Raw genomic sequence first — 27,112 nt, forward strand, 5'->3', positions numbered from 1 at the left:
CTGGAAGTTGGCAGACAGTTGACAGGCTGGAGTACTTCCCTGTCTCAGCCCAGCGAGACGACCAGGGCAAGGATGGTCTGAAAAATGCTGTAGCTTCAGAGGATAGATCTTTGTACCTCCCCAGCTTTGATAAACTGTCAGTTTCTGAAGTATGTCCGAATTGTGAGAGTTTGCTAAAACAATTATCCTCTTATCTTTAAGTTTCTCTCCTTTACCTCCTCCTCATTAAAAGTTGTGATTTCTTTCTACTACTGTGATTTCTTTCTACTGGCAATATACATAAGAACTTTTGACATTTCCAGTCAAACACACTTTAGCAGTGCGGTGTCTTCTCTTGCATTTGTCCCACTTTTTGCATTTTGTGAACGTGAGCTTCCAAGCAGCTGCCATTCACACCATATTGTGTTGTGGGTTGTTAGGCTGAGTTGCAGAGCGCTTCAGTTTTCCTTCACGTTGCTGTGCACTGGTGTCTTTCAGGGAAGACTGTCAGGCTGAAGTCAGTGACATGCGTTTCATTGTAAGAAGCAGTCAGTGTTGACATTTCCATCATCTATGTTCCTGTCAGCTCTAGTCAAAAATCATAAAAACTGTACCTGACATGCTCCAGGTTGTCCTTCACAACCACAAGTTTGTCTGAAACCCCATCTGTCATTCTGATGAGCTACAGTAAAACTACCTAATACTGCATAACCTTGCATCCTATGGACTGCCAAAGTCTGATACCTTCATGTGCTTTACAGCTCAATACACTCCACCAGGTAGAAATTGATTTCTCAATTCACTCTTGTTTGGAGCAGTAGCCAAAATCTTGAAGACTAAATAATGTATGTTTAAGTCATGTGGTCTTACAATAGTTCTAGTTTTGACCTGAGCAGGCTTATATGGCCGCTGGTGTTTGGTCTTAACTGAAAGCAAGTTTGCTGCTGACATAGACCTGTCTAGTTTCCTGGGGGGCCCCACAATCCAATTAGTAATTTGTCGACAAGTTGGGAATGTGAAACATGGAAAGACCTGAAAGTAAACTGAAAATGTCAGCCATATCAAATGCAGCAGCAGTGTGCTTAATGGATAAACATCCATCTCATCAGTGACACTGTGTCTCCTGGGTAGTTCTGAGTTTTAGCAAACTGCCTCTCGGTCAGAAAATGCTGACTATTATTAAAGTTTGAAGCATTGCAGCATCATAAATATACAGTATGAATACAACATTGTAGAGGGATTTTGCTCTTTTTAACTAAATCAGAACTGTAAAGGAACCGTAAGAAAAAAAAAATCCACTAAGTACAAAAGCAGTATCTTTGATGTGTGGCTTTAGTTTCATTAAAGCCAGTAGGTATTTAAAAGAAGAAAGCTCAGCGAAGTTAAAGAGTGACAGACAGTGGAACAGTGTTGGAAGTTAAAGTTTTACCTCCAGGGACACTCCATAATGACTACCTATCAGTGGTGGAGTGACAGTAGTTGGAAAGACACTTTGGACTGATGCACAGAAATAGTGATGGAAGGCAGTGAAATAGACATGCTAATGGAGGGGTTTTGGTTGAACACAGGGCTTTTCTGATGAGGATTTTCTTAGCTATTTAAATAGTAATTTAGACTCAGTGAGGTGTGGCCAAATTGAATGGGCTTTTGGAGAGCAGACGGGCCAGACTTATGTGCCCTCTGGAGCAAGGTGATATGCTCTTTACAGACAAGAGTTTGAGTAGAGTACAGTAATGACAAAAGGGTGGGTGGCTATTTGAAATGACCTTGTTTTTATATATATAACATATTATAACATATTAAAATGTTACGTTCCTGGCCTAGACAGTTTAAAATTATAATAACATACTACTATATATACAGACTCTACTTTTTACTGTAGAGACTTCACCAGTGAAGTCAGTCACTGCCTTTAGTCTTTCTATGCATGTATAAACAGAAGCTAACTCACCCTGTGGAAGAATTAGCTTTTAATATTTGGTTTGTTGTAATATTAGTTTAGTAATCTATCCTATATATGATAAAATCTGATGACATCTTTGTATGGTAGTAATCATACTGAACCCCTTGTTTATACTCTTGTCACCTTTAAGTCTGTCATTGTCTGCTGGATGTTTTTAGAGGCAGAGAGCACCAAAGTGAAGTTGGCAGGAGAAAAAAGATGGACTCATGAGATGTGAATTTAAACGCTGCCAGACTCACATCTGTATGGAGCCAGCCGGTCAGCCTAATGAAGGATCAAACAACATGAAACATTTTTTTTTTCCCCGGGATTTTATATTGGTGTTGCTAGACTCATCGCCAGCCCACTGGTCGACCGGCCCACCAGGAAAACTCACACTCCTCCAGATGGCCTGTCTGCTTCTGATTGCCAGTATCCATGGAAGTGTTACACTGAATAACTAAATAACTGAAGCAGCAGCATTGAAAGGCGAACCATTTTCTTTAACATTTAGATGGCACCATCAAAACATACAAAAAATATCTAACTATATCTAAAAAAAAAATGATTACAAAAGAACTGTCGGTTATTTTCAGATGCTTAAAAAAAGTTTGAATAGATTTGTCTCCAGAACTTGACTGAAGAAGCAACTGTGCCTCATCCACAGATTGTGTTTTGATTGAGAGTGAACAGAGAATTTGAGCAAAAACAGTGGCCAAAAGGACTGAAACAAAAAACATAAAGCTGGTGTTTACAGCAGTTTTTTTTTCAGCACTGTTCTCTGTGGTTCACTTCCTCAAACAACAGCAAACATGATTTTAAAAAATAAGTGGAAATAATATGAACTTTTTCTGCTATCTATACCTGAATATTGTTTCTCTGTAACAGATGTTAAAAAAGAAACAGGCAATAGATCAAATACTTTTTTACTTTTGGTACTGTACCTAGTTTAAGATTGTGCTAGAGTGTATCACTGCAACAAACCCATAAAATGGAATTGGTTGGCAATGTATTTGTCTCCTATGTTTCTTGTAATGTAATAGTGCTTTTCTTCAATCTAGGACTATCTACAGCATATCATATCACTGCATACTATCGCTAGTCTAAACCCAAGAGTCAAATTCACTGTTATTTTCTATTTGCTATTAGATTTATCTTCAACCTCTTTTTTCCTCTTTTCTCTTTAAATCTGTTCTTCCTGTATTCTTCACTATACTGCTCCATCTTTTGGTCCAGGTCTGTCGTTCACTGGACCCATAAAACACAGTCATTAGGGCAGGATCAGGCTGAGAGGAGCACAGAGGGGGTATTCAGATAGAAGCTCTGTCAGCAGAAGGGATTGTTAATTGTAACCATTAGGCTGCCGTCGTGCCATGCTGACAGAGCTCTAATAGAGGGTGGCCTGTAGTTTAAACATGGCTCTTGCCCTGTGGACAGGAGCAGGGCTGTAGCGACTTCAGCCCAGACCCAACAGCTTCTGTCTTGGAGCTGACATCGGATCAGCCCTCCCAGTGGTTTCTCCCTGGTCTTTGGGGATGGAGGCGTGGAGCTAAAACAAATTGTTATCTTTGGTACTGCTTAAAAACATGCCATTAGTCGGACGATCGGTTCCAGTTTCCTGTTTTTTCGCCTCTGTTCCACTTACATTGATTGTGGCTGTGGAAGTGAAGTTTGTTTGCCTCCTTGATCACTGCTCTATTTTCCGTATGTGCGGTTTATGGGGGTTAATTGAAAGACTCAAACAGAATTAAACTCCTATTAGCCACTGTGCTGTGCCATAATTAGATATTGGCAGCACTATTGCTTTGAGTACTATGTATTGTGATGGGTGTCACATTGGTTCATATTCAGAATTGAGACAGGCGTGTACAGCTGGAAATTATCAGAAACATTTTGTAGCTTGGCAGTCAGACTTCAAGCCACACAAACAGCTATACTCACAGAGGAGGACAGGGTGTTCCTAAAGCGAGGTGTCACCCAGCATCTCTGGGATTTTAGATTGTGATCTTTTTCTTTGTGATCTTGTAATAATTTCTTTCTGATACACCTCTGGACAAAAGATTTGGATTTTCACATAGACTCTATGATTTAATGCAATTTTTTCCCTCATAACTGTCATTTTAGTAACAACATATTTGTCACTGTTTTTAATAAGATTAGAACACAGTTTTATTACTTTATCAATGCCATCAATAAAGACTTGATGTGAGCTATCCAATTGGTAAATATGTTGGATGGCGATTTAAATATTCTGTCCAGCAACTCCCATCTACACACCTGACACAAGGCAGAATATTTTGTCTCACTTCTTGGCTCAAGGACAGGAACATGATTTTCAAGCACTAACTGTGAATGAGAAGCTGTTGTGAGGCTCTACTGTTTTGACTCTATTTGTAAATTTGATCAACATGACCTGGCAAGGCTTGTGATATGTTTTAGATTTAGTTTTCTATCCCAGTCCTTAATTCAGCTCTATAGACTCTCTAGTTAAAGAGACGCCATGTTGAGCTCCAAGACATGAGGAGGATTTTAAAGTCTTAGTGTTCTGCTCTGGGGCTTTTCAATCATCCACATGCCCTGGCAAGGGAGTGGAAGGGGGAGGGATAAAAAAAAAAAAAAAACAGGAAGAAATGCTGAGACTTCTGTTGATTAGTTCTACCAGTTCCCAGTTTCTATGGCAGGGCTTTTAGAAAAGCATGCTGTCTTGTTCAAACCCACAGAAATGTATTTGAAGTAATACGCAAGGACCCTTGGTTACCAAAGATACCAAATATGTCAGGCTGTTTCATGGAGAAATGTGTGTGAGCATAAAATGATGCACGAGACATCTAGAATTTTTTATGTGATGTAATGGTGCCTCTAAAAGAAACATGGTGTCAATTAAATATTGAAACAAGCAGATCTTGTAACCAGTACACAACAAATGTGGAGTTTCTTCTTAAATGTAGGTTTAAGAGGTTTAAGTAAGTCCTTTTTTTGGTGAATTACTGTCGACTGTATTTAATTTGGTGTGTTCACCATGGCCACATGTGTGCTTTGAGCTGATGCGTGCCCTCTTCCTGTGTGAATGCCAAGGATGGGTTCCCATGGTTTATTCATAGAGAGGTGGTAGAATGCCTGATGGCTCATTTCTAGGGCTACGAGGCCACGCTGGCTAGGACTTTGCGAGGATAATAGATGAAGTGAAGCCTGGATCAACAGAATTCAGTTTCTTTCTGTTGATTATGAATTTTGATGTGTGGAAAGAAAGATTCTCATCACCCATTACCTCTTTTCTATTCTGTGGAGGTCTTTTCTCTCACAGTTCTTTGTTATAATTTACCCTGTCTGTCATTTTGTTCTTTAGCCAAATCTCGCAAAAACCCCCTAGACAGAACTCATTACTGCTACATTAATCACATCGCTGCTACATTAATCACACCTTTTTCTATCTTTGGACACAATACTTTTTTTCTTCTGCTGCCTCGCGTAACTTTTAATTATGTCTGGACAAGATGCACGTATCAAAATTGATTGGCTGTGCATGTCTCTATAAGGATGCCACAAGAACATAGCCACAATTCTAATGATCTGCCCTAGCTTTTGTTTTTTTGCAGAGCTTCATTATACCACCGAAACTTAACAAAATGCCACTTCCGTAAAATTAAGGCCTCTTCACTTGACAGGTCAGAAATGACTCGCTAATAATTTCTCAGTCCCACTAAATGCCTCCAGGTTTGCTAGCGCAAAGAAACTGCAGCGGTGTGTAGAGACTTATTATGTGGCATATATTTAAGGTGCTCTGAACATGAGAGGCCTGCAGGAGAAAAGAATAGATAGTCCATTCTCTCTCCATCACACAATCACTGTCCCCTCCTCCTAATTGTATCTCATTAGAATAGAGATGTGAATATCCCTAACATTAGACTCTCAGATTAAGATCTCAATTAGAGGTGGGAATCTGTCTGCCTGTTTAAAATTAATCACCATGTATTTCCATATCCTGCTTGCCATGCAGTGGTTCACTGAATTTTGAAGCCTTAATGGCCAGGACTAATTGACTGCAAACCTCTCCAATGGTTTTCCTAATGGCCTCGTGCTTTCTGTTGAATCAGTTTCTCACAGCTACTGTAAGGCTACTGTTTGCTTTTTTAGTGAGTGTTTACTTTAGGCCCTTAAAGGAATATTAAGTTTCCTCCTCAAATCCTGCATTTAAAGCTCTGGAGGAACTCTGCCACTCACTCAGCATGTTTACACGCAGTCAAGTAAGATGCTTTTTGTTGTTTTGCTGCAGTAACCTGACTTCCTTAGTGTGATGTAAATGAGAATCTAAGTTTCTGTAAATTCGGCAAGGGGTTAAGAGAAATCTTTTTTCATGTAAACTGGGATTCAAATTGGTTTTGAGAAATGCATATTACAGGACATTGATTTGAGGTCAAGGAAAGAATAACTCTGAATAAAGGGAAAGCTCATTCTTCTTAGCAGTGCTTTACTGGACCCCAAGAAAACTGAACTTAAAGTTGCTGAAACTAAATATCTCCAAGAAAGCTCGTTTTCTCAGCTGAATAGACTTATTTATTAGATACAGATGCACATACAGCAAATCAAATGCTTTACACAAAAAGGAAAATAGGTTGCGGCATCATATAATACAGTTTATACCAGAGTCTACAGCCATGCTAACAGTTTTTTGAGGCTGCACTTAGGTTCATGTTATGCTGATGTTAAGCAGGTGTAATGTAGCAGCGTGTAAACATGCTGAAATTGTTAACACAAATTACAGCTGCAGCTGATGGGAATGTCATTATTTTTGCAGGTGTTTAGTCATAAACCAAAGTACTTGGCAAATTAAGATTTTGACCTGAAGATGGAATGAGATGGAAAGTTATGGGATCACCAGTTATTACAGTTTATCTTGTGGGGAGACATGAATGTGTGTATGAAAGTTCATGGCTATCCATCATCCCACACTGCTAGCATGGCTAAAAATGTGGTCATGGGCAGGGCACAAATCTAATTACTGACCAGCTTCATGTATATATGAGTTTTTGATTCCTGCCTTAACCTGATATCTCTCAGTAATCTGGTTTTTCATGAGCATTTAAGCATAGTATTTGAGTCTAATATTTGAGTAATACTATCCACACTAATGTTGACAGTATTACTTTTGCAGCAGTAGTTTGTTAGCCCCATACATTGTCATGAACCAGACGATTAATAGTATAGTTTCATTATTAATTGGCCTGCTTTAATTTTTTTAAATATCTTCTTGTACATCAAAAAGTTTCTAGATGATGAAGATAAGGGGGTTGATAATCCACAGTTAGGAGACTAGCTGCTCTTATTGCCTTTCACCTCTCACCAGCTCACCAGATCAATTGTAGAGGACCTCTGGAGACCACAGCAGCTGCTGACAGAGTCACTATACTTGTAGCTCATCAAGTGTTTGTGCTTATTGATTGTATGGGTGCATGGAGAGGTTGCAACAAACCCATTGCCCTGCCTTCCGCTCTTCTAGCTTCATTTTCAGATATCTTCTGCCTCCACCCACAACCATCTTTGCATGGAAGCGAGAGGGGGGATGGAGGAGGCCTGGGCTTGCTGAGACGGATGCAGAAAATAGCCTCATTGCAGGCAGAATGAAAATACTCTGTTCCGGGGAAGTGTGTGACCATAAGGGACAGTCTGAATTGGACACCTCGGCAGAGGTGTGAAGTAGAGTTTTTGTCTTTTTCCACAGATAGGAAGGGGAAAAGGAGGTTATGGTGGGTGTGAGGAGGGCGGACTATGTGGCTGTAATAGTGCAGTGGGAGTAAATAGACCAGGGGAGGGAGAGAACTCAGGGGACTGTCACCAATTGTCACCATGAGTCGCCCAGCTTTTGTATTAATTTTCCTTTTTCTGTGCCTGGGGACCAGGGTGAGAAATCATCCACCTATAAATAGATGTGTGACTGTGTCCATATTTTTTGTGTATACTGACGAGTGTGAGTGTATATAACCCATTGTGATGAAGTGGCTTACATCCATAGCTACGGGCTAGGGTCTTTCTCTGTCTTGCTGTAGGGTTCATGCCAGTTGTAGGCTGTCACTGTGAATAGAGGACTGAATGAACGTTGTGTCTGCCTTTCATTATTCACCACCACTTCTCAGCCATATCTCACGTCTCTCCCCTGAGGGGGAGGTGTTCTGTCACTGATTCTTACTGCTGGCAAGACAACAGCTTTTTCAAATGATAGTCAGTGACGTTAAAGGAGAAATCTACCCTTAGAAGGTCTTTTAGGCACTTACAACCTGTGATCCTCAGTTCATTTCACTGTGTAGTGTTGTAATTTAATTTTTGGGTGTGCATCTTCCCTCAGGCTGCTTCATCATCCTCTAGTTCAGGTGATGATTTCCTGCATTAGAAATGACTTTGAAAAGTGTGGACATAGTGTGAACTAGTTGCTTTCAATCAAACCTGTGAGCACTGGCACATCTGTGATCACAACTGTTAACTCAAAACAAGGGCTACTCTGAACTATGTCAATTAAAGCTACAGTAAAAAGTGGTCTCCCTGCCTCTCCTATGAAAGCTAAATGTTTGCCAAATTTAAGGTCTGGTCTGAAAAAGCCCTTTGTTTCATTCCTGTTGACTGTGTCAGCAAAGCCCCTAGTTTACTGCTGCTATATAAGTGTGTAGCATGTGTTAACAACACTGGCTGGCTGTACAGTATCTTATATCATGATGCAGCATGCAAGCAGCATGATGTTTATTAATGCGGATGTGAGCATCACTAAGAGTTTACAGCTATGCTAGTGGCTCTGTGAGGTCATACTGCACAGCTGTGCTTTGTGCTTTGTGCTCACAACACCAACATGGACACAATAGCCAACACTGATTATTTATCAGTTTACCATCATAGAGTAACTTGCATGTTAAAATATGTTAATTAAACACAAAGTATAGCAGGAGCTGCTGGGAATGTCATTAGTTTTGACAAAATTCATTATAAACCAAAGTAGTGGACAAATAGAAATTTTGTTGGTCCTATATAAAGAGCGATAGAAGCAAAATCATCACCAAAGTCATTGTGTGTCATCCTCTGGAGACCATGCATATATGTACCAAATTTCACAGAAATCTATCCAGTGGTTTTGAGATAGTGAAGTGTGAGAAGGTATATTTTGCAATCTGCAGTCTGCCATCATGGGCTGCCAGTCACAAATGAGTTGAGATGTAGCATCAGGTTAGCCAATGTTAACTCCAACAGACTAGGGCTCCAGACCAATCAACCTTGACTTTATCAGTGTTTTCACAGCATAGTGGAAGTAGAAATTGGTGTAGCAGCTAATAACCATAGTTGTGTAGAGGCAAAAGAAACATGCTAAAATTTTATAGCCACTAATATCTAGGACTTGTAACAAATGTGGAGGTGACAAGCTTTGTTCAGTAATAAACAGTTAAACCCTACATTTGTGTGTGGTTCAGTTCTCTGGTAAGCATTGCAACGTTTCTTTGCACTGTAAACAGTTATGGGAATCACCTTTTAGTGGTACAATCTGTGACCCTTGACCTTGACATAGATGAAGAGTAAATACAGGCTCTGCTGATTTTGCTTTAGACAGTGACAACAGAGATAGATGGAAGGAAGAGCTTAAGTGGGAAGTAGGGAAACCTTGTATTCCAATTGAAATGCGGTCTCAGATCCCCCTGTCCTCTGATATACACTAAATCCTGCATAGTTCATGTCCATTGCATCCTAGGGGTTGTGATGAAGTGCTGTAATTTGCCTTTTTGTTGCCTTGTCTTCTTTTATTCAAAAGAGTGATTTTCTGAATTTCCTAGAGTACTTTCACACGTCTCCTAGAGATCTCCAAAGGACCTGCTGCATCCAGCTGAGTTGGTGGAAAGATTAATGTAATCTAATGGGTGGATAGTGTATTTCTAGTTGAAACAAATCATCATCAGCCTTTCCCTATACAGTGTTTTTTTAGGAAAGACTGATGTTTATTTCAGGTGTAATCAAAATTTGAGCTTGTTGTCGTTAAAGAAATTGATGTTTCTTTTTCTTCTGTGATTGATCTATATATAGGTTGCTGAAAAACTGAGGAATAAGAATGGTTAGAGAATGGACAACAGAAGAAGGACCCAGGGTACATTACCTGTAGCAAATCCAACCCTCAGCATGCACAATTTTAAGTTTTATCCACGCTTCACATACAACAGACTGAAGTAAAAATACCCCCTCTGTCTGGGTCGATCTCCAGTCAGACTTCTTGATATTTGCTGCGGTTTGCTCCTCGACTTTGTGAAACTGCTGTCTTCTTGAGAGTGAGATTCTCCCAATGTCTCCTGTCTCAGAAACACAAACACTGAGCTGAGCGATGACACATGAAAAGAATGAACAAACCTAATTCACAGATTTTTGAAAAAGGCTTCTGATGTCATGTCTTTCAAGGCATAACTGGAAGTGGAAGATTGTGTCATCAGACCTTTCTTTGTTGAAAGGCTGTAGTACCATATACGTGTCAGCATCCATCTCCTCTGCTGTACTTACGACCCAGTTGCTCTGTGGCCATGTTTATATTTCAGAGTTAGTTAATTGATGCAGTAAATCAAGCTCCAGGGTTGTTGCTATCTATGTTTACTTTGCTCTTATTGGTATTTCTATTGGAGGAAGGATGTTGTGTACTCACAGAGCAGCTGCTAAAGTGGTCAAAAACACCACAAAGCCCCATGAGGCCCCTCCCCTGTATCTGTCTGTTTCTGCGTCCTTCAGTCCACCCTACACACAGAGAGGCACACACACAAACACATGCAGTTAACTCTTTTTTTCAGGCAATTGTCCGAATCTTTCCTGATTTACCCCAATGTCTAGTTACATCAACACCTAATGAACTTGCCAATTACATAAGGTGCCTCTAGCAGCACTAATTTCTTCCTTAAAATCGTTTGCTTTCATGGATAGAATATCCTATAAGGTTCAGGAAGCACCAAGAGAGTTGAGCACTGTCCATTTGTAGAATTTGCTTTTTTTTTCTCTTTTTTTCTCTTAAATATATTTCTTCAGTTTTACTTGGCTGGATTTGCTAAAAGCAGGTTGGGTTTCCACTGTTACCTGAGACAACTCATCAAGATTATGAAGCTCATCCTGATTGTTACAATTGCAATTATACTATTCCTGGGAGGCTACTTGGTGAGCAATAGTAATAAAAATGTGATACTTTTATTGATTTAGTGGGAAGTTACTGCTTGTATCTAATAAAAAAGTTAAAAGGTCAACTACAGAGTTGTACCTTGGGGGTTCTAAGAGATTCATTGTCTTGATCAAGGGCACTTCAGCAGAACTGATGCTTGAACCTGTGTCCTTTGATCTGTGAAATGACAGTCTCACAGTTGGCTGTGTCCCTCTCTCGCACATTCACCTGCTTGATTATGTTCACGCCTTTTTCTCACTGACTCTTTCTGCAATCCTGCAAAAACTCTTTGTGTCTGTTAAGTAGATTTAAATTCAAGCAAAACCATTTGAGGAAAAGACTATAAGAATCTATTATTATCTATTATTTAATATATCTATTTATACATAGTAATGTTTTCTGGAAAATTATTTAAGAAACACATTATAGGTAAAATAGGCAGTTATACCTATTTATGGCTAATCCAGCAAATTAAATTCCTTGACTCCTGTAAATCCAATCTTCCCTTAAAGCGGATTTGCTCTTTGATGTACAACATCACCCACAATGGCCTGATACAACCAGGAAAATGGCAAGAAAAGATCTCTCAGTATAAGCAGTATAGTGAAGTCTTTGCCTGTTGACAAATTTCTGTGTCTCACAGTAAACATTGTCATACAGCCCAAAGAATACTAAAGCGATTAATGTTATTTTAAGTGGTGCTTACAGTCGTGGTTTTACCATCCAGTTAAACTCTACACTGTTTGATTTCTCTAATTAGGATCCTTTCCTACCTGAGAAGCTGTAACCTCATACAGTATTGAAATCAACTGGTGTAGTGTTATTTGGTTGAAATGAAAACCTGTATATATATTAAATGCTTGATTGCACATAATAAAAAATAAGTTTACACCCCAATCCTGATTGATTCAGTTTACTGCTGTGCAGCACCATAGGTTTGGGAATATTCTCTTCAAAATAAAAGCAGTGTGATTTGCTTGAGTAAATAAAGGGAAGCTTATTCTCTACTGGACCCAGATCACTTATTCTTCATCACGCATCCACGCTCCACCGACTGAAATGTAACATATTCAATAGACAAAGCATTTCAGTGCTGCAAGGTCATTAATTATTAAGTGTGAGGTTGTGTAATACAGAAATAAGGGCCAGGACTAAAAGTGACCCACTTTGTACAACCATTATCAAGTTTAGGAACAGGTAATGGTCTGCGGGATATATTGGTTTAGTGGTGCTGATACCAACTGGTTGTTCACCTGTCAGTTCTTTGCCCGGGATGATGGATCAGTGCTGAGAGAGAATAAGTGAGACTGTGATGATCATAAATGTTGAGTCTACTCTGAGGCGGCAGGGAGGAACAACTGACCTGTTTTTAGACGGTTCAGTCTCATCTACCTCTGTATCCTGCAGGAGAGAACATTTCAATCCAAGCAGCTCCCAGACACAGGCGCAGGTTAAGTGGATGCATGTTGACTCCATGATAGGCTGTAGGGAAATAGATGGCACCCAGTCAGACAGCAGACTTGGAGGCAGAGACTGGAAAAGGGCACAGGGAGGTAACAGAACATCTTGCTCATTGTATAATTAAAACATTCAAGCCAGGAGTGAGTTTTGATTATAACAGGGCAGTTAATCTGACTGCTGTTTCTTTATTCATTTCCCTGTTGAGAGGAAATGTGGATTACTGCTCAGTGAAATGTACCTTCCAATGATGAGACCTGCTTTGATCTGCTTATCATTTGTCAATAATAAATGTTAGTAAACTAAGCTAATGTTAATGCTCTCACTGGGTGGATGGCCCATACTTGAACAGGTCTTTTCTCTAAAGAAACCTGTAAGCCCAGAAAATAATGTAGTTATCTTATGACATGACCCTTGCCTTTGGAAATGATACCAGGTTACTACAGGTAGTTATTCTTGGTAGTAAGCTAGTTAGCCAGGGATGCTAACGTTTGCAGCAGATAAGATCATGGTTAAATCCATTCCTTATATTTTGCTCTTGTTTTTTAAAAGCGCTCAGTTACAGTTGCTACGCTCTGATTGGACAAAAGTGCCAATGATCATTTAAATAAATGTAATTAAACACATACAGTACTTTAAACATGTGTGGTGTCTAGAGAATGCCACCTTAACAAGTATATCTTTTTCAGAGGTTAATTTGTTTGTTTTGATTGATTTTGTGGTTGCCTTTAAAAAAAGCATTTCAGCATATTTATCAAATTTTCCTATTAATGATTATTTGATTTGTGTCTGTATGTGTAATATCTCTTTCTCAAATTAAAGCCCTTGGAGAAAATGGATACATCAAATTAAATTAAAAGGAAGGAAACAATTCATTGTGCCTACTTCAGTATCTGTCAATCAACATTCTTAATTTAGGTTTTAATATTATTTGAAGAGTTTGTATGGCAATTTGATTTATTGGTGTATGGTCTGTGCAATAATGACAATAGCCTATATAAATTACCATCTCTTTTGAAGAAATTCTTCATGTTAACAATAGAGGGAGTGATAAGGAATAACCTAATATTCACATGCGGAGTCACAGAGTTCTTTGAAATACATCAAAGAGCAACACTCTGGATATCAAAAGAAAATGGAACTGAAATGAATATTATAATCACGGATTAAACATTGGAAAATACCTGCAGGGAGGGACACAGTTTAATAAATGCCTCAGTCTGGTTGGGAGGTGAGAATTTTTTTAAAACTCCACTTGATATTGCAAAGCACCTTAACAGCTCCTGTCATGAGTCACAGGACAGTGACTCAGTTACTCAGCATAGATGCTGTATGTCCCTAGCACAAGTCTCACACAAGGGTAAGGTAATGAACATCAAAAATGATTATTGAAAGTGATGTAAAAAGACGGTTTAATGGTTTCCTTAGGAAAAAGGCCTGTATTGATACATCTGTAGTAACTTCTGAAAGGTGTGTAAATAATAATGTGGCCAAAACGTTTACATTTTAGCAAAAGTGTTAAATCAGTCAAGACTAATGAAAACTAAAATGCTGTCTTTTTAACACAGAAGAAAACTGTGAACTGGATTTCTGAAAGTATGCACCAGAGTGATGCATAATCCTGTCACTCAAAATGAAAGTCACCGGATGGCCTGCTTAGCTTCACATGCTACAGTAATGTCAAAGTAGAACTAATTACCTTAGGCTCCAACAAAACATTTTGAGTTGGTAATGAAATGTCCTTTGTCATTTCCTGTGCTGAAAGCAAAAGTCTGCACATGTAATAGAGTGAGGTCTCATGCTGTCATGGAGTGCTGCTGAGCAATTTTCAGGTTTTCATTTCTACCAAAGATAATATGAGGTGATTTGATGATGAGTTCCTCCTCGTCCTCTTTGGCTGATGGTGTGTTAATCAGTGAAATCACTTCGGTAAAAATGAAAACCCACAGTCCCTCTGGCTCAAGGGTTGACACCTCTTACACAGTCAGAATATGATGATTATGAACAAGTTACTGTTTTAACAAGGTAAATGTGACTGTCAGTAATACACACACATATTGGTACACATCTTTCTCACATGCCGTTTTCTTTCTCTTATCTGTGACAGTATCCCTTGGAGACATGTATGTATGTGTGTATGTGGACCTATGGTACAGTGAACTGTCTTTGTCTTGTTTTTCCTCCTCATTATCAGCACAGGTTCAAAGAGATGGGTACTCATTTGCATAGGCAGCCCCGGGGCTGGAACCCCTGTGTGTAGCAGCCAGGTGATTCATACCAGCTCCTACAGTCTTATTTTGTAGAGGATTAGATTAAATCCAATCAATCAGCCCAGATCACCCTGACCCAGAGGAAAATGAGTCAGGTGACTGGTGTTAGACCATCCAACATGTTTCTTGCCCCCTGGAAATAGCCTAGAATAGGCCTTTTTGTCACACAGCCATGGCAACATTACAAGTCTGCGCATTCACTTAAATTTAGAGACTAGAGATTTATGAAATTCTGTGAATGTTCACACAGTTAAGGAGACCAGTGTGAGCATAAAAATTCAAATAAAGGGAGTTATATTGTGTACTATAAAGGGTGTGATCTATCTGTTAACATGTCCATGTGGGAATGAATATGTAGGAAAAACCACCAGAGAGCCCAAACAAAGAAAAGAAGAACACAAAAGTACTATTCAAGACATTAATCCAGTAGCAACTTAATAAAAATGGAACCTGTTTTCACTTAAAGTGAGCATACAGAAATAGAGAAAGTACAGTATCTGTCAAAGAAGGGATCTTGGATTTTCAAACTGGGCACTTGAGGCATGAGAGGATAAAAAAAAACTTTCTTATAGAGTAACTTGTGTTACATTTTCTTAATTTCAAAAACAAATAAAACATGTAGAGCAAGATTAACATTGGCTAACAGAGGGAATTGTTTATGCTAACTGTTTACTGCTGTACATACATATTTGTTTAGAGCTAAAAAATGTGATAGAAAAAAGGAAATGTGCACTATCCAAATATAAATAAAAGATTTCAAGTGAGGAAAAGGAGTTCAGAGTTATAAAGAGGCTTCCCATTTCGATTCAGAGATAGTGATTGACAAGCAGACAATCAAATGCTGTAGAAATTTTCTGTGGTTGGTTTGAGGGCCGCCCCCTGTCACTAAAGGTAATGGACAAAAAAAGTTGGCAAAAACATAAAGTAAACCTCAAGGAAGATTGTTTTGTGGTAAAGTGTATATATTCAGCTACGTATTACTAAAAGTAATGAATACAGTAATGAATACATGAAAACATGGCTGATTTAGCCATGTTTTCATGTACTTTTCATGTACAACTTTTTTCCCAGGGTTAAACTAATGCTTTGTTTCATTGCAATATTGACATGATTTTTGTTTTGTTACCCTGTTTTCTCCATTTCTCCTGCCTTGTTACCCAGTCATAATATCACTATACCGAGTAGTTATAGATATTTGGCAGAAAATAATTTGGATGTAAATTTATTAGAGAATAAACATATTGATAAAGAGTTTTTGATTTTGCAGACTTTGAGAGTGCTTTTAGCTAAATCTACTGTCAAGCCACTTTGATAATCTATTCCAGCATTGTGTCTCATACTAAAACATTCATCTGTCACTTTGCGACCGATCATAGCTGAGGCTGACCCATGCAGCTCGCCCAGGCCTCTTCCAGCTGTACTCTGATGGCCCATCGGAGAGCTCACTTCTCTGCAATCCCTCGAGAACTATATGAAAGCATAAAGCAAAATTATGCAAGGCTAATGTCCTCTTTAGAGAAAATATGGTATAATATTTATAAACTCGCCACTTTCTACACACACCACTGGAGAGTGCAAATGTAGACACATAGATGTGGATGGTAATGCAACTTTAATGGACTCACATGGGAGGGCATACAGTATATTCATATTAATGTGTCAGAAACATAGTGTTATGTCAGCAAAGTGAAGACATTTTAAAGCTAGCTCTGATATTTTACGCTTGTCTGAGGCATCCTGTCTATGTGAGAATACCATAGTTATCAATGTTGTCCATATTTTAATTTCATCTGCTATACAGTCAGTAGATCTGTCATTACTCTTTGTGTTGAGCCTCTTGTATCATTTTCTGTGGTAATAATTGACTGAAAATGAATCACTGCATATGTAAATGTCTAAGGCAGACTGTAAATGTGCCATACTGGACATCCTGAATATTACATCGATATCTATAACATATATATGGTGGTGTTCCTTCTGTAAAGGGAATGCATGTAATTTCATTGTGAATATCATAAATTGTTTAGAATTGATAATCATGAAGATGAATACACTTAAGTTTTCTAATTGAGTATGAAGCAGGGGATCGAGCAGAATTGCAGTCTGCCCAGAGGCTCTACCCTAATGTTTAATCTGGTCTGTTTGTTCTTAAAGCCAGTTACAGTCTACATTAACTTCCTTAATGATGTGGTTGTCACTCTCTTTCTACTCCCAGCATGTCTTAAAGATTGTGAAGTTGGGTCGTACAAACAACACATCAACAGATTTTCAGGCTTTGTTTCCTTCAGGGTCTTGTGCACTACTGTGGAGCGCACATGGAGCAACAGTTTGAGCATACATTATGTTATTCTGTACATTTAACATTTGCTCCTTGTCTCTTTTTTCATTCACAGGAGAGGAAGCTGTGTGCATTCCCAACAATTGAGATCTGTGGTTCGGATGTCATCAACTATATGGTTCCGCTGTCCCGCCAGACGGACTTCTTTGTCCCTGAGATGAAGGAGGAGGTCAAAACAGATGTGAAAGAAGAGGACTCTGATGAAGACAGAGGAACTGACATTACAGGTACAGCACAAACCAACATTTTTGTTACTATGGAGCCCCTTATGAGGAAATAATTCACAGCATCAGCCAAAAATCTCTGCCAAAGAACATGGTTCAAGATGCTAAAATAAATGTCCATTTGTGTCCCAGAAAGAAACAGATTCATCACATTGCAGTTGGTTTTTGTGTTGTCATCTAATTGCAGTCTAATGAAGCGTGTTGATAGAAACACAGATTTCTGCTCCGTTGAATACAGCTTGTGTCAGTTAGGCACAAACAAAGAGGAAATATGTGACTTTTATTTTGTCCAGCACTGCACTGACTCCCCTCCTGCCCTTGATCACTGGGGACATATGATGTATGAGACTTTGTAATTGTTCTGTCACTGCAAGTATGTGTCTTCAAGCACAATGTCTTCTCTGCTGCTATTACTCTTTCAAACTTGCTGGACCTGTAGGTTGGACCCATGGCAGTATTGACTTTGTCATCGCACAAATCACCAGAGAAAGTAAATGGTGCTGGGCTGTGGGTGGAGGTGGGTTGATTTACATCAGGTGCTGTCTGCCTTGAACTTAGATCATGTGACATCTCTTGTAAACACAGCTTTAATGTGGAGGATAAATCAGGAAGAGGCTCTTACATGATCTGTATATGTTTACTGGTTTTGGCATGTTAAGATTGCGGTCAACATGGAGGCAGAGTGGTGCTACCTGAGACAGAGAAAGGCCATTCTCCAGAGAGACACAGCAGGATTATCTGCTGTACAGCCACTGACATTCTGCTGAACTCAGAGTCAAGCCTATTCACAACTTTAAATTAGTTTGTCAGCATCACCAGACCGAGACTAAGTTTAGATTATTGCTTGCCTTTCTAACAAATGAGAAGTTAATAACAAAGAACTAAAGTGCTAGAAAACATTTCAGTAGGGTAATTCAGATAAGATTAAGTTGATCTTGCATGTTTTGTAATTACATGAGGAGAAAGTCATTTTGCAGTGGTGCCTTCATTCGCCAGTAGACACACATATTCACATGCACAATCACATCCACACATCGAGACAGATGTCTCAGAATCTTTTGATGATATCTGTGTTTTCTTTATTAATTGATCCATCATTTTCCCCTCAAAAAGTGAAGCAGCCACTGCTCAATTTATGATTGACATCTGAAATGGTTTTAAACTTAAAGTTAGCTCTTAAGCTTACTAATTCACATGTTATATCTTCTTTTGTTTGCTACTTACACAAATAGAAATGTAAAACCAACACTTCGTGTTCAGACAGAACACAAGGTAAATTTTAGAAGATAATTGTATACAAAGTCAATGTAAAGACACAAATAGATGCAAATTCACCCAAACTGACACAAAGGCATATCTGTGCAAGCTGAAAATGTTTCAACTTCCGAAGAATTTGAGGGAATCCCAAGGCTTCATGAAACTGCCTCCTAAACATACAGACACACGAGGACAAAGGAGACAGACTGGAGGAAAATAACAGAAAACCGGAGTCTCTGGTGAGTTCTGAGATCAGTTAGAGGTTGAGCTGCCACACAAACACACAGACACGGATAACTAATGCACAGTATATCGGCTTTTTGGGGGGGAATAAACACAATGGATCCAACTGTCAAATAAGCATGAATGATGCAAGGTGAAAATTTGCTTCGCTTTCTGTATGAATACACTTTTAGAAACAGTTTTGTGCTGTAACTGTTCTTGGCACAGTGACTTCCTGTAGTCTCCACTGGATATCTGGCAACATTACATTGACAACAAGTGTATTTCCCAAACCATTTCTTTACTGCAGTGTTTGAAATGTTGGTAGTTAATGGTAGAAGCCAAATTAACATTCATCACATTGAATCAAACAGTTATTTAGTGTACTCATTAAATGAAAATGAGAGTTAGATAAACATAAGGCTTTGGGATGATAGAGAATTGGTAACAAAAACACTTGACTTATGCTTTAGGAGCTGTGTAAAGGACTGAGATTCTTTTTATTCTCCTTTTGAAACACTTAACAACTCAGGGCCTCTTTATTGTTCACAGGAGCTGAGAAGAAACTATTGTGTTTGGTGCTGATAGAAAAATAAATGAGTTTCAAGACTGATAGAATTTTTATTGTGAAGTGCAGTGTTACATTTGTAAGATTATAGACCACTGTATATTCTACTTTAGCTTTACTTGCTTGTGAAAATTGAAATGGAAACTAGTCCAGTTTATTTCTTAGTAAAGTTTTGTTGAATGCTGAATTGTTATTTTTTCAGCTGAAGAAATCAGTCTTCTTTTTCATAGTCAGCATAGTTATACAACAAGAAGGCAGGTGTGTGGTTGTATAAACTACCTGTGTGCAGTGTCCCTGTGTCATGGCTGTATATCTCTGTTTTTGAATTATCGCTGGTGTATTACGTGAATTTTAGGGCTCAAGAACCACTGTCAGAGACCCTTCAAAACAAAGTGTGTGTGTGTGTGTGTGTGTGTGTGTCTGTCTGTGTGTGTGTGTGTGTGTGTGTGTGTGTGTGTGTGTGTGTGTGTGTGTGTGTGTGTGTGTGTGTGTGTGTGTGTGTGTGTGTTTGTGCTCAGTCTCAGACACAGCCGAGCTTTCTTAATGAGAGACAGATCAATCAGTGGAGCTAAGCTTTGTCTGACAAGCCAGCTGTGGAAATCCCTCCCCGGCACCTGGGAGCTTGCCTTCAACTTTTCATCCTTCATCCACTGTTCACATTACAGGCTGACTTGACCATAAACTCAGACTGTGCCCGAACATTTGTCCTGCTTCCACCGTCACAGCGCAGAGAGAGGCTGTAAACCCTCAAACAAACTGAAAACACTTTTATGATAATCTGGTGATCACAGCAGCCACTGTTTGTGCTACGAAAAGCTTGTTAATCTTTTGAGGACACAAACCAGCCTCACTGCCTCAGTGTAAAACAGGCCAGTGGGCTTCATTTTTAAACCATTAATATCAATGATAAATATTCACTTCGCCTATGAAAACCACAGGGGACTTATTGGACTCAGCTAAGCTATCTGTATTTTGATTGTAAACACTGTATAATTACTCATTATTAGGTAATAAAACTCAGTAATAAAGTGCAACAATAGTGGGAAGTATCAGTTATCATCAGAACTGTCTTTGTTTTGATGTTACATGTGTGTTCAATAAGCCCTGGCCTTATTGATTTAGATGAGACATTGAGCATGTTTCTATCCAGCAAAAAAGGTTTTTCTGCTTAAAATGCAACAGGTAAGTTTTGACATACATAGAGCATATGACTTAATGACCACTCCACTGTGCAAAGACATGATCACTGAGATGGAAAATTGCGGCAGATGAAAACACCAGACCCATATTGAGCGATGAGGAGACTGTATCCTCTCTCAAATTAATACATGAAACAAACATCAGTTTTTGTTCATCATTTTTGATCATTTGAAATTTGATACGCAACCTACTGTTAAATGAAGATGAACTTCTTAATGTTTTAAATTGTTTACTGTACACCGAAGCTTGTTTTGTATGTTTTGTGTTATATTACACTATTTATTTTTAGGAATACACTGTTTTTTATATGACATATTGCACATTTGAGCAGCACAAATGTGTTTCCATCTGAGCCCCCCTCCCCAGTTAGGACAAGTAGCCTTAAATGCTCCTTTCCTCCCAGCCATCATTTGTAAAAACAAGAAAATTCATCTACTGTATCTTTTCTTAACTTCGGTTTGTGCATTTCCTGTCACACTTTTCTCGCCATTCACTTTGACTCTGATTCTCCAAACTCTCAGCATGCCTCAGCCCTGTCTGTGTCTAATTACCTCCTTAAAAAAAACCCTCTCCTCTGTTTCAAATAGTTTGAAGAACAAGACCTTGATTCTCTGCTAATAATCCCAATGGGCCCAATTTAGCAACTAATTTAGGCAAATGTTATCTAAAAGACTTTCACAGGCACAGCTGGCTTCAACCAGGGTACCAATTTCAGGACTTGCATGCAGTTGTAGAGGGGGTGAAAGTTGTCCAGTGTGTTGAGGCTCTTCCTCGAGGGGCTGTCCGCCCAATTACCCTAAATAGACCCATTATTTCCTGCAAAATTCCTCGTATTGTAAAACAAGTCTCCCTGGAAAAGTCCTTTTACTGCAACATATAAATGAAATATAAATCACTACATAATCTCCATCTATATTCATTTTAAAGCAATACCTCTGTGTCACATCGTATTCACACTGGACCTGTTCCACTGACTATCTTTCCCAGAGGTTATGTTTGGACCTGCTCGCTAATCAACAGGCCCATAAATAGATAATATAAATAACATTAATGGACTTCCCATATATTACATTCTTCACAGCAAACAGGATTAGATCTGCTGGATGTGATAATTAGATTGCTGAGTGATACTGAGATTTGAATGAATGAAAAGACTGACCTTAGTCAGGAGCTCCAAGACTCCCTGTTTATTGTATTTGGGTCCCTGGTGACACATTTAGTGCAAACACACTTTGATGTGTGGATGAGATTTATTTGGAGTGTGAAAGCAGCAGGAAAATGGATCGGACAATAGTGTTTCAGTGTCCTGTGGGGTAGTCAAGTCAAGTCAAGTCAGATTATATTTGTGGAGGATATTTTATATCAAGGCTGTTCATTTTCAACAAAATAAGAACTATTGAGTCCATACTAAAACTGAATACCATCAGTGTGTTGCATAAGAACAGGAGAGACAAAACTTTAAAAACAATACAGCACACAGTCGTACACTAGACAAACTTTAACCCAGATTTATTGAATTAAAGAATATTGGTTTGAGTTTTTAAGTGTTGTTTGGCAGAAAAAAAATGGCGGATGATGAGTCATTCATCTCAACTTGATCAAAGTTGTTGTAAAATAGCAGACAGTTGAAAAACAAAAGATTATTTCTACATTTATACAAGTGGCTTTTTACTGAATTTTGCTCATGTCTTCTTTTCTTCCACCTCTGAAGTGTTCTCCGGAAGATGAAGTGTGGAAATGCTCACTGTGTAATATGTGTTGTGTAGGTGGGAGGTGTGATGTGCCTCTTTTACATATATCAGTCCTGGTTTTCATTTAGAAATTCATTTTCCTCCCTCGTTTCAGTTTAGTCGGTTTATGTCTTTGACCCACCTGTGACACACTGCTTTTCATTTTATGAAACATTGATTGTTGGACACAGTTTAATTCCACCTTCCTATAAGTTTTTCACACTTCTGGCTTTTCACACAATTACTGTTTCTGATCACAACTGTGCACATTACAGCATTTATCTTCTGGATCGTGAACACATGCCTAAGAATAACAGTAGTCAGGGATAATGAATGGCTATTTGGTCCCAGAGATCATAGATCAAAGGCCAATTAAAATCAGGTTTAGTCTGAAAGCGTTAGCAAGCTGATCATGTCAGGAGATCTCCACCACTTAAGCTTACGGACACTCTTCATGATAATTTTAGATAAAGATTTAGGTAAAATATGTGCTGCAGACAGCAGCAGCAAGAACATTCCCTCCCTGCAAAGCTATAGTTAGCTGCGCTGAACCACAGTAGGGTATAATTAGATGCAAGTAATGTTACCAACATGGTTGCTTTGTGGTTTGTGACTTCAAATAAAAAACCTTTTCTCTTTTTTACTATAATCATTTGGTTTCCCTGAGCTCAGCTGTAACATAGAATCCTGATGAGCTTTAATAACCTGGTTCAAGATGATGGAAGTGAGGTTGGTATCATAATAAAGTATTGATTTAAATTTCTCTGAGACAGATCTGGTGAATTTTAAGTGACCTCAGACTCAGATGCTTTTTAAGACCATCATAGTATTTCTCATCTTTGATCAAAGGATGGCAGAGGATGTGACTGCATATACACATATCTTTACATCCTTGCATCATCTTTGATGAGCTTTAATACAAAGCAAAATTTTAATGTTGCTTAATGTATTCTTCTTTGTTGCTGCATAAAGTTGGTGATGCTTTTTAGCCTCGCTAGTGGTGTGGCTCTAGGGAAGGCAATGTCAGTCAGTCAGTCCACCACTTTGGTCCAGATTTAAAAGTCTCAAAAATTACACAGACAGTCATGGTCCCAAGAGGATGGATCCCAATGACTTTTCCTCTAGCATTACCAGTAAGTCAAAGTTTTTACTTACTGATGAAGTAAGTAAAAACTCCTAATGACTTTGATGATTCCCTTTCCTCTAGTGCCCCATGAAGAAGAAATTTACAGTAAAATATTTTGATAACTGTCAGATTTTTTGGCATGCACTTCGATACACACATTAATATCCCCAGAGGACGAACTGTTATAACCTTGTTGATTCCTTAACTTTTCATCTAGCACCAGCATTTATCACAAAACAGGGCTGTACAGTTCTGTATACAGCCTCACAGAGCCACCAGCATGACTGTAGACAACTATTGCCTTTGACTCCTTCTCACAGAAAACATTTGGTTATAGACCTCTCCACAGTGTATAAAGTAATCGTAAATAAAGTATCGTGTTTGTCCTTGAATTTCTCTTCAGATGTTTATGGTGGTCACTGGTTACTTCAGAAATTGACTGAAAGTATTGATAAGTGCAAACACTGTACCCACCACAGTTTCCCCAAGTGTGACTTGATGTGTTTTTATGCCCAGCACTAATACTAATCATATGTCTAAACTAGTGTGTAATGTAGAATAAACATTTAGGGAGTGCAGTAACCATAATAGAGTGCTTTGTCTGAATGTCTGGAGATGTTAGTGACTTTTTTACAGTCCCAGGGACATTGTGCACTGTAAGCACAACAAATTAGCCTGTAATAAATCAGCTTAAACACACCTGTAGTTCACTGGAACTGAATTTTCCTCATTACTCACGCAGCCTATTTTATCTGTGTCTTTTTCCTGTGTTGCTGCAGGTGCTGATTCCCACAGTGATGTGAGTTCAGTGAGCGGCGGCGTGCCCTGGGACAGCAGAGAGACATCCCTGGCCGCCTCAACGGCCGCCTCCCTGGCCTCATCCCTGCCTCTGAGGGACGTAATGGACGCAAATGAAGACACTAAGTGCAGGGACCACAGTGACAGAGACTCAAATGAGTCTATGGGCAGTGGCTCGTCTTTTGAAGAGCTTGACATGGATCACGAGGAGCAGGAGGAGGGAGAAGAGAAGGAGGAGGAGAAGGGAGATGAGGAAGAGAAGGGGCTCCCTGAGGGTGAAGATGGAGCTAGAGAAGCAGTTGAACTGGCGGCTGAAAAGAAGGAGTCCTTGGGGGATGGAGAGGAGTAGGGAAGATGCTGAGGAGATAAGGGATAAGGCCACGTAACACTGGCATGCTAGAGAGTTTCTCAGTTGTTGCTGTTGCTGATTATCTGTCATGTAATCTTGTTGGTGGATCTAAAGCTCTTCATGCCCTGACCAACATGCCATATTTCTGCGCCTTCTAATTCTCTCTTTTGAAGCCTGTACTTTCTGTTATACAGTAATCTCATTTTTAAAAAATAATTCCTGAGCTTATATTTAAACTCTGTCAGGACAGAACAACAGACAACCCCACAGGGTAAAGTCCTCTTGAGTAAACCTAATTTTCTCTGCGCATGGTGTGCAGCAAATGAGTGTCAAGGTTCGTCTAATTCTATATTTCATTTCAAAATATAACCTTTTGAACATGAATCACCGCCATTCCTGTTCAGATTAGAAGTGACACTTCAGTTAAAGATTCACATCAAAGGAAAGACACTGGATCACCATACAGCATCTTTTTGCTCATGTGTGACAGTTGATATTGTAGCCCCACTTTCCAGGTCATGTCCTGAGGAAATTTATGTCATGTGTTTGTGTGCATTACCCGACTTTGGTGTCTTGATATACAGTAATGATTGGATGAAAATGCTAATGGAGCTAATAGAAATCTTGATGGACCTATTTCATTATGTTATTAACCTTCTTTTTTTAAGTTTGGAAGTTATCTTTCACACAGGGGAAATTCTGAAGTCTGGAGCAGAGAAAAACTTTCTTCAACACCACCAGTGAGGACACCAGTAAACATCATGGAAGCCTACAGAATCCCCCAAGTCACCAGGACCAGGGTTTATAATAGAATTTTTAAAATGAGAGTGTTTTTCCCTTGGATGCTGTACAGAACATTTTATTGTCACTCTGCACTCAGTTAATTGCTTTAGTTTTTTAACATAATGTTCTCGTCTATAGTTGGTTTGTTAAACCACTCTACAGTTCTGTTTGTAGCCAAAATTCACTCACTTCCAGAGACTAGTTGTGATATGTTCGTAGGTTGAAGTTGTTGGTGCTGTGAGACATTGGAAATAATGTTCAGCACATTGCCATGGTTGTGTCTTTCTGTCTATAATAAAATTTTCAAATGAAAAGTCGAGTTGACAGGAATCAGTTGTGCATAATGTAGGTGTTTTTGCACATATTCTACAAGGACAAGGGTGAGTAACCTCAATTTTAAGTTTTACGGCACAAAGCTAAATCATTACCACTACATTCTTAGGACCATTCTTATCCATTTTTATTTGTCTATTTCCCAACAGAGACAGAGAGATGTAACAAAGTGTGGGTGGCAGTGGGACACACAGAAATTAGTGATGAGGCAGTAAGCACCTAATAACTTATTAAGCTCTCTCTTAAATGTTAACTACTTTGATGGTTTCACATTGTAATGCTTGCCAGTGCCACCACTGTTTTTGGGAAAGTCACAGACATGAAATTCAAAAGCTGAGTAAAAGACAAATGTTAAAAAAAAAAGAAAGAAAGAAAAAAGAAAGAGCCAATAATGGCATAATGTGTTTTTCAGTACAAGCTAAGCAAATTAAGTGCTGCTGTTTTTGATTTGGTTTTCTTGAAGGAGCATTTTCCCTCAGCACACTGAAAATGCTTAATCAGTGTGCACAAAACAATACAAATGGCGGTTGCCTTTGGGAAGAACAAATGCTCTTAGGAATATTATTGCAAAATCTTATTGTATCCAAATTCTGTCACCTTTGCAAGAGCTGCATTGATCTGGTCGGAATTTGATTGAGCGGTTTGGCATTTGTGTCACAATTTACTTAATCAGCTTTGTGTACAGCAGATGAGGAAAAACAGGCTCCAACAGACTACTGATTTTTGATGGACATGGCACGTTCTTTAGCCAGTGGCCCTTAATGAGCATCATGACCTATAAGTACAAATGTTTTTATTCAAATCCAACACCATAGTAGACACAGTGATTCTGTTGATTAATACACCATCAACCAAAGAGAGAAATTGCCCTTCTTGCACCTGGTCAAGCCGACATAATGGTGGATATTATCACTCATATTGTATAGTACAGAGATAATATATCAAATTATATGTTTTACCTGTAATAATATCAATATCAGTATCTTCCACAAAAAATCATTATTGTTCTGGCTATTGTGGACTCTTCGTGTGTTGACATTGCTCTTCAACACACCATCAAAACACCAAATGAGGCAATATACTTTTGAAGAATGGTGCTTAGCAGAGTTCACAGACTTCGTGATTCTTTGCTAAGGAGCACTGAAGCTTATGGGGGTTCGTGGTGGCCTTACTAGGACATTGGCTATTCCTTTAATTTGTCCCCCATCTGTGCATTGTTCTGTTCTTGCATGTCTGCAATGTAGAAATAAAGCATCATCTCTCATGTTGTCCATCTAGCCACATACTGCCCTCAGTTGTTTGCAGCACAGAAGAAATGACAGACTCACTTTCATCAAGCTTTAAAATACTGGTAGCATTTTGTTTTCTGATTAGTCTT

At 38.9% G+C, this 27,112-nt stretch overlaps 1 protein-coding gene across 1 annotated transcript in view; it reads left to right on the forward strand.

Moving 5' to 3' along the window:
• tex264a (testis expressed 264, ER-phagy receptor a) overlaps window positions 1-27,005 on the forward strand; it is a 62,817-nt gene extending 35,812 nt beyond the window's left edge. Inside the window, exons 3-4 of the mRNA XM_018686505.2 lie at window positions 17,200-17,371; window positions 24,251-27,005. Of these exons, the coding sequence (XP_018542021.1) occupies window positions 17,200-17,371; window positions 24,251-24,618 (540 nt within the window). The 3' untranslated portion in view covers window positions 24,619-27,005. The remainder of the gene's footprint in view (window positions 1-17,199; window positions 17,372-24,250) is intronic.
• The last annotated feature ends 107 nt before the right edge of the window (window positions 27,006-27,112 follow it).

This window comes from Lates calcarifer, linkage group LG12, assembly GCF_001640805.2.
Source record: "Lates calcarifer isolate ASB-BC8 linkage group LG12, TLL_Latcal_v3, whole genome shotgun sequence".
In the NCBI taxonomy this organism is placed as follows: Eukaryota; Metazoa; Chordata; class Actinopteri; family Centropomidae; genus Lates; species Lates calcarifer.